The following is a 7,480-nucleotide window of genomic DNA, read 5'->3' on the forward strand; positions in this document are numbered from 1 at the left end:
AGGTTACATCTTTCTTTTCGAGGTGGTTTGCTTCTTAAAGGTTAACTTGAATGCTTGACTTTAAAAAATCAAAATCATCAGCTGCAAATGCTTAAAGCAGTTGGGGGTAGCTTTTGAAAAAGAAAACAAAGGACCTGAAATGTTTGAAAATTACTTAGCCCCCACATAAATGGTGCTTGTATATTTACATGCTTACTCTATAAATGTACACACACACATACCACAACTCATTTCTCATTTCTCAAATATGATTGCTTGTACTCAGGCATTTTTTGTTGACACAATATAACTTTTTAATAACTTGTTAGCTGTTCTTATCATTTGATAGTAACAGAATACAATGCAGTCAAAATATGAACCAGGACAACTTTCTGCCTAAATCAATATCCACAACTACACACAGAAACCAGCCATTTGCAGCATCTTCAGCTCCTGCTAAATAGGGTCTAACAATATATTTCGCTGTTCACATTCATGTATTTCAAAACCTAATAGCCCATGAAGAAAAGTATGAAGAATACATCTCAACAAGCAGACATTAAAGGTACCAGCAAACTAATAGACTACATTTAAGTATGAAGCATTATTTTAGGCAACCTACATCATTAATGACTTTTTCTTTGTTCTAAGTGTTAGAAAAGAGAATGCATAAGAGGAATTGACATAAATATTGGCTGCTACTAGAAAAATTCCTTTCTGGTGAGTGTGATTATTCACACACAGTACTCCTCAAATGGTTTTGTGGGGTTTTTAAAAAAATTATTTGACCTTCAATGTCTAAAAAAATTTTTTACACTATGAAGTAGTTGTGAAGTAAATATTTATCCCTAAAATTTATCTTTAAAATATCCTATTTAACTCTTATATCACAGTATGATATTTCATTATTACACTATGTTATTAAAGTTTAAAAGTATCAGGTATATAACAAATCATGAGACATTAATATTTCAAAATTTGAGGTAAACTGCTTTCAGGAATAGTCAAAGAAAAAATGCACTCATTGAGTATCTTCCTAAATGTTAACATCCTAACAAAGTTACAAAGCTACTGTTATTATGAATATTATATCAGGCTCCCAGAAATTCTGATCTCTAAAGGAAAGGTTTCTTTTTTGAGGTGCTTACTTTTCCTTCCTAGAAAGTTGAGCTATTTTTATTCTTCTTTCTAGGTTTATTAATTATTGGGCCTAATGTCTGGAGTCACCTCAAACACTATGCTGTTAGTTTTAAACCTCCAAAGCCATTGGGAGGCAGCTTCTACTCTCACAAAATTTCAGAACCAGCAGCAATTCCTGCTTAGGTGTTCCAACTTCCTTAAATCTCACCAAACCTTGCAAGGTGGCGCTCTTTTCATGAAAGGTTGGTATCTACTCTTATAGATCACAATAACATTTTTTTTAAGTTAAACACCACCAGCTCTAGGTTTCTGATGTGCGGCAGAAAGTGTAGTAAATCCCCTCCTTACCCAATAAAATTTTGTTAACTAAAAGTGACAAATACAAAGAGCAAGCAACAAACGGACAAGCCCCCCCCCCCCAAATTTAAGAGAATTTAACATTTTGACTTTGTAAAGGGTTGAAGGTATACTTTGGAACAGATGTATTTTAAGGGGTTCTTGTTTTCCTCTCTTGCTTTCATTCTCAGAATCAGTATGGCCTGTGACTTCCTGAATACACACAGTATATTAAACAACCAAGTCTGGGTTCCTCCTGGCCTTCAGTGAGGTCAGTTTCTGCTTCCAGCTCCGACCCATCCAGCTACACCCTTGCAGCTACAGCCAAGACCCTGATTTGTGATCTCCGGCTACGCTGTCTGCTTAATGGGGCGATCATGCAAGCTACAACCAGAGACAAAGAAGCTTGCATTCCTACCAGTGCAGCTAACTTCTAGGGAGCAGCATAGCTTGCAAATCTATCAAACTAAACTGCAAGAAAGACAATCTGATTTAGAGAAAAGGCGTTCTGCTACAGTCATTAAGCACAAGTAATTTAGATTTTTTATACTGTCTCCTCATTTACAAATTTACTGTATCAACGCCAGCCAATGGAACGAATTTCTTAAGTAAATGAGAAATAAATAAAAGAGATAGAGATAATCAAATTACATAAAATAATTCTCTTGCCTAGATGTATTTTTGAGAGAACTAATAACAGTGGCAAAATTATAGGAATAATAACATATCATAGGAGGTAATTAATTTAAATTAGCATCACGTTTGAAGAAATATAAGTAAAACGCTTTATGGACATTTACTTTTGTACAAAGAAGGCAGGCCTGGAAAAACATGCATCGACACCCTGAAAATTAGTTATGGCCATAAATGGTTTAATTGAAGATGGCAATTTAAAATATGATATTGTAAATCTGCAACTTGGTTTCAGCTGGGGGAATTTAATTTGGGGGGCAGCAGAACCCTAGGCTGCAAGTTCATTTGCAAAGCTGCAGATCCAGCCCCTGAGCTTCTGACAGTTCACCTACATTAATATTGATGTCGCCTGTGCAATCTATTTCTGTTATTTTTATGGTTGTTATTCTACGTCTGCAAAGGTCATTTAAATTATACTGCGGCCGAAAATTTGTTTCATAAATTTTGATATAAATACTAATTACACCCTCTCGGAGAGCCAGCAGGGTAGCTTTCATTTATCATGTTTATAGGACCTGCGATGACAGAAAGGGAAGACTGGTGAGCTTTTCCCGAGACCCACTAAGGCTGGTAGAAGAGGCAGCAGGTTGCTGGGAGTGAAGAAGAAATTCCTACCACAATCACTGAGATTTCAGAATCTTTAATAAGGTACGAAAGGTTACCAAACAGTCTGGAAACTAAAGTGTACATACGAGTTCTTCTAGCCATAAATATTGAATAGCTGTAACATGAATAAACCGGCCCTTTACATGCGGATAAATATGGAAACTAGGAATTATATACATTATGTGGTTGTATCTTTTGCCAAAAGCAACTAGACAGTTATAGTTTATATCTTTTTTTAATATCACTTTACATAAACAAATGGAACAGTTTGACACGCAAATCCAGGCTCGTACTATACGAATTCTTGACAGGACGTGAAACAACATTTTACTGCACTAAGGTACTTAGACTTTGGGACGAAATGTTTGCACTTTATACAAAAAAAGCACATTAATACCAATAATATTCTGTTAGGTCGACGTGGAGACTGTAATCGTACAAAGTAATTCACATTTTGGTACACATTTACTAGAACATTCTTGCCATTCAGTACAAACAGTTGGCTTTCGGCCTCCCAACCCCCCTTCCCCTCCCCCTCCCGCTCCCGCCCGGCCCCTCCCCCCTCCCCCAATGCAAAGACCACAACGCCACGATCCCACCCGCCCGTTCCAACCGAGATGTAACTATATACAGAATCCAACAGTACAGTTTTAAGCTAATAATTCTGTATTTACAAGAATGCAAAGCAAAAAAAAAAAAAAAAAAAAGGCCGAATCCCAGAGAGCCTGTTCCGATTCCCAGGAGAAACCGGCCTTCGGGGTTGGCGGCATTTGGTCAGGCGGCCGCCTTCTCCATGCCCACCCTCCCACCCGTTGGCTACCAAGCCTTTGCCAAAAAAGAAAAGAAAAAAAAGTAAAGGTTTGGTGCTTTCTCTCACTCGGTCCTGGTTCTATCGGCAGGTTTAGAAAAAAACAGGATTGGGGGGTGGGTGGGGATGCTGTTTTGATGCTCAGGGTTCTTTCAGTTATGTGTTGTATACGCGTGTGTGCTCAGTCTCTTAAATAGGGTTTTGTTCGGTGTTTTGTTTCTGATTTTAAACGTACCATTCGTTAAAATTGGAAGAGAGCGCGCTGTGGCCGGCTGTGTGGTGGACCGCGGAGGATGAGGGCGACAGGGAGCTGGTGGTCGGGTTGTCTGTGGAGGGAGACACGATGGTGGGTGGCGTGGAGGACTCGTAGCCCGAGCTGGCGGCAGGCGAAGGTTGCGACCCCTGCGAGGAGGATTCATGGACCTGCGGGAATAAAGTCGCGTTTTTACGGAGATAAAGAGCCGCCACGGCGGCCGTTTAGGGAGCATGACGGCTGAGCGCTGCCTGCCGGCCCCCAACCCCCTACTCCGGAGCCCTGGATCCCCTTGAACTCCAGGGAGGCCCGACCCGTGGGACTTGGGCTTGGTTGCCCCGCCTCGGCGCTGCAGAGACCCGGCTCTGGAAAAGGACAGTGCCCCCCGCACCCCCGACTCACAAAAGAGTAGAGATCTGGGAAGCAGGAGGCTGGATGTGAGGCCAGAGCCCGAGATGGTGTCCACCCCCCCACACACACACACGCTCCCCAGCAGCCGCTGAAATTTGCTGGCTCAGGGTTAGGTGAGCCAGCGCTCAGGCTCTCGTGCAAGACCCCAACTCCGTGCAGGCGCTGCCAGCCAAGCCGCCGAGGCCGCAGCTTCGGCAGCATCATCCCGCCGGGACTGTCCTGGCTCCCCCTCAGTTGCAGCCGCTGCTCGCTTCTTTCGACTTTCATTATCAATCAGTAAATTTAGAAGGGCTTTGGGTACCCACATCCCCTTTTCCAGCCCCCGCGCTTTCTGCGAAGTCTGCAGAAAGGAATCGTGGCCTTTCCGCCTCTCCCGGCTCCTGCCACCGCCCAGCTGCCACTCGCCGCCCGACCCCGGCCGAAGAGCTGCGAGGGCTCCTGGCTCCAAGGCGGGCGGCGAGAGCGCGGCGATTACCTTCATGTGTTTGCGCAGCGAGCTGGGGTGCGTGTAGGACTTGTCGCACATCTTGCAAAGATAGGGCTTGTCGCTCGTATGCACGTGCATGTGCTTCTTGCGATCGCTGCTGTTGGCAAAGCGTCGGTCGCAGCCCTCGAACTCGCACTTGAAGGGCTTCTCCCCTGGTGCAAAAGGCGAGAAACAGACAGGTCTGATTAGAACAAACCCCGCGGCTCTTAAAAAAAAATATTAAAAGTAAAGACAAAAATGAAAAAAAGCAGCGGCTCAGGATTAGCACTTTTCAAGCTCAAAACCCGGGTCGTTTATGAAATCATATATCTGCGTTGGAATTATAAACATCTGAAATATTTTAACTCAATCCAATTAGATCCAGATTTTACTATTTTATTATTATTATTGGTGGTGGTGGTGGTAGTTTTTTAGATCCCAGAGTAGCAGCAGGTCTGGCTGCAGGTTTTTAGGCCCGGGGCTATACAGACGACTCCGGAAAGCTTCTACCTAGGTCTCGGTTTCTAATTTTCACATTCCGGGCTGATTCTCCTACGGTTTGGCTCTTCTCTCCTCCCCTTACCCCCTCCTCAACGCTCCGCACGCTCCTCGTCGCCGTCGCCGCCCCCACCCCACCCCACCTCCTATACACACATTTTATAGGATAATCTGGGCCGAGAGTTCAGCACTGCAAGTTCCTCTCTGACTCAGGCGTTAAATGCCAAGTTCCAAACGCGATTCTCAGAAATCACCCAGGCCCACCAGAACCATGAAGCAGCATTCCCGGCTTTGTTGGCCCAAGAAGCCCAGAACGGCCTGCCCGACCCAGATTGCAGCCCTAAGCTCGCTGCGAACTTTTCTTTTAACTGCTCCTGACTGGTCTCTTTATTTTTAAAGGCCATCTCAAGGTATTCGGTGTTTTGAAAACGTCCTTATAGAATCTAATTGACAAAAAGGAATTCTCCGCCTTCTGCCGATTCTCCCGACTCCTCGAATCTACTTACAAACAAGTCATTATTAAATTCGCGGCTCTCTAAATATGCATAAACCTCCAAAAGCCTCCACAGGCCCGACTGACTTGCTTTCACCAACGCCACCCCCTCTATTCTGTCTCTGTTTTTGTTTCTATGCCCTTTCATCCGATCTCCTCCAATTTCCTCAATTCCTCCCTTTGGCAAAGTCCTCACTAAGGTGCGTAGAGAGGGGATGTTGGCTGGAAGCAAACGTTTAGATTTGCCTGCAGCTGAAGCGGTTGGCCCCTCCGCCTCCACCGCCAGCCACCTCTCCCGTCTTCTCGCGCACCAAAGACTCCCCAAAGCCGGTTTGTCTCTTAGCTCTCCCGGCCTTTTTTAGTTCTTATTTAAAAATCTATATGCCCAGATCCTTCTCCTCCAACCTTCTCTATACTTTATTAGACTTTCAAGCCTCAAACTAAAGCCCAGAGCACACTTTCGCTGTCTGCTGAAATCTGACTTCCAGACCCAACCGAGGCCGGGTTTGTGCGCCCCCGCCGCTGACTTGTGAATTGCGGGTCCCAGGGCCGGGATAGGGAACCGAGGGCTGTCTAGGACAGCCGTTTCCGTACCTGTGTGCGTCCTTTTGTGGATCTTTAAGTTCTCAGAACGGGCGAAGACCTTGCCGCAGCCAGGGAAGGGGCAGGGGAAGGGCTTCTCTCCCGTGTGCACGCGGATGTGGTTGACCAGTTTGTATTTGGCTTTGAAGGGCTTGCCCTCGCGCGGACACTCCTCCCAGAAGCAGATGTGGTTACTCTGCTCCGGTCCGCCGACGTGCTCCACAGTGACGTGCGTGACCAGCTCGTGCATGGTGCTGAAAGTTTTGTTGCACGACTTTTTGGGGTTGGCCAGCTGCTCAGGCTCGATCCACTTGCAGATGAGCTCCTGTTTGATGGGCTGGCGCATGTAGCGGAAGAAGGCGCCAGCGCCGTGGTGAGCGGCCATGTTCACGTTCATAGGCCCGTAGCCGTGCAGCTGCGGCGCGGCATAGTGCTCTGAACGCGGACTGGTCACCTGGCCGTACTGCTCGGGCCGCGGGTACATGTCCCCCGAGAAGCCAAGCCTCATCTGCCCGTTGACCACATTGGGCGATGCATGGCCCGCCGCCTGCTCATGAAGGCCGGGGAAGAGGAGGTGGCCCGCGGCGTCCGTGTGGCCGTGTGGGCCCCCGAAGCTCCCGGCCGAAGCCGCGAACAGACTGTGTTGCGCGCTGGCTGCAGCCGCCGCGTCGCCAAAGCCCCGGTTGCGGAACAGAAAGTCCCGCGTGGAGTTGAAGGCTGCGCTCGAATAGGAGCCGACGTGGCCCGGGTGGTGGTGATGTCCCAGGGCCGCCGCAGCCGCGTAGCCGGGAGCCTGGGATGTGAAGGCTGTCTGGCCCGCGGAGGCCAGCTCGTGCGAGCTGGGGTTGAGCTTGAAGGCACCCATGCCGTCGGCGAACGGGTTGATGCCCAGGCCCACGTCTCTCTCGGCCACGTCGCCCGCCGAGTGGTGGCGGGACGCGCCAAAAGTGGTCACGCCGATCGCGGGGTACTGGGGGCCGGCGTCCAGGAGCATCGTGGCTGCTCGGGGCGAGCCCCGGCCTCCCCCGCCCCCCCCACCCTCGCCCGCCGAGGAGGGAAAATTAGGAGGAGGAGGAGGTGGTGGTGGAGGAGGAGGAGGAGGAACCGGAGGCGGAGGAAGAGGAGGAAGAAGAAGAGGAGGGAGGAGGAGTCGACCCACCTCGCGAAGTCCTAGCCCGCAGGCAGCGGCGCGGCGCGCCGGGGCGCCCGCCTGGC

General features: G+C 48.0%; 1 protein-coding gene across 1 annotated transcript; it reads right to left on the reverse strand.

Moving 5' to 3' along the window:
* Nucleotides 1–3,787: 3,787 nt before the first annotated feature.
* On the reverse strand, nt 3,788–7,259 carry ZIC1 (Zic family member 1). Its single transcript, XM_068979331.1, has 3 exons — nt 6,278–7,259; nt 4,702–4,865; nt 3,788–3,985 (listed from the first exon to the last, which is right to left on the reverse strand). Exons 1-3 carry the CDS (start codon nt 7,257–7,259, stop codon nt 3,788–3,790), a joined length of 1,344 nt encoding a protein of 447 aa, XP_068835432.1.
* Between the last annotated feature and the right edge of the window lie 221 nt (nt 7,260–7,480).

Source organism: Capricornis sumatraensis, chromosome 1 (assembly GCF_032405125.1).
Source record: "Capricornis sumatraensis isolate serow.1 chromosome 1, serow.2, whole genome shotgun sequence".
In the NCBI taxonomy this organism is placed as follows: Eukaryota; Metazoa; Chordata; class Mammalia; order Artiodactyla; family Bovidae; genus Capricornis; species Capricornis sumatraensis.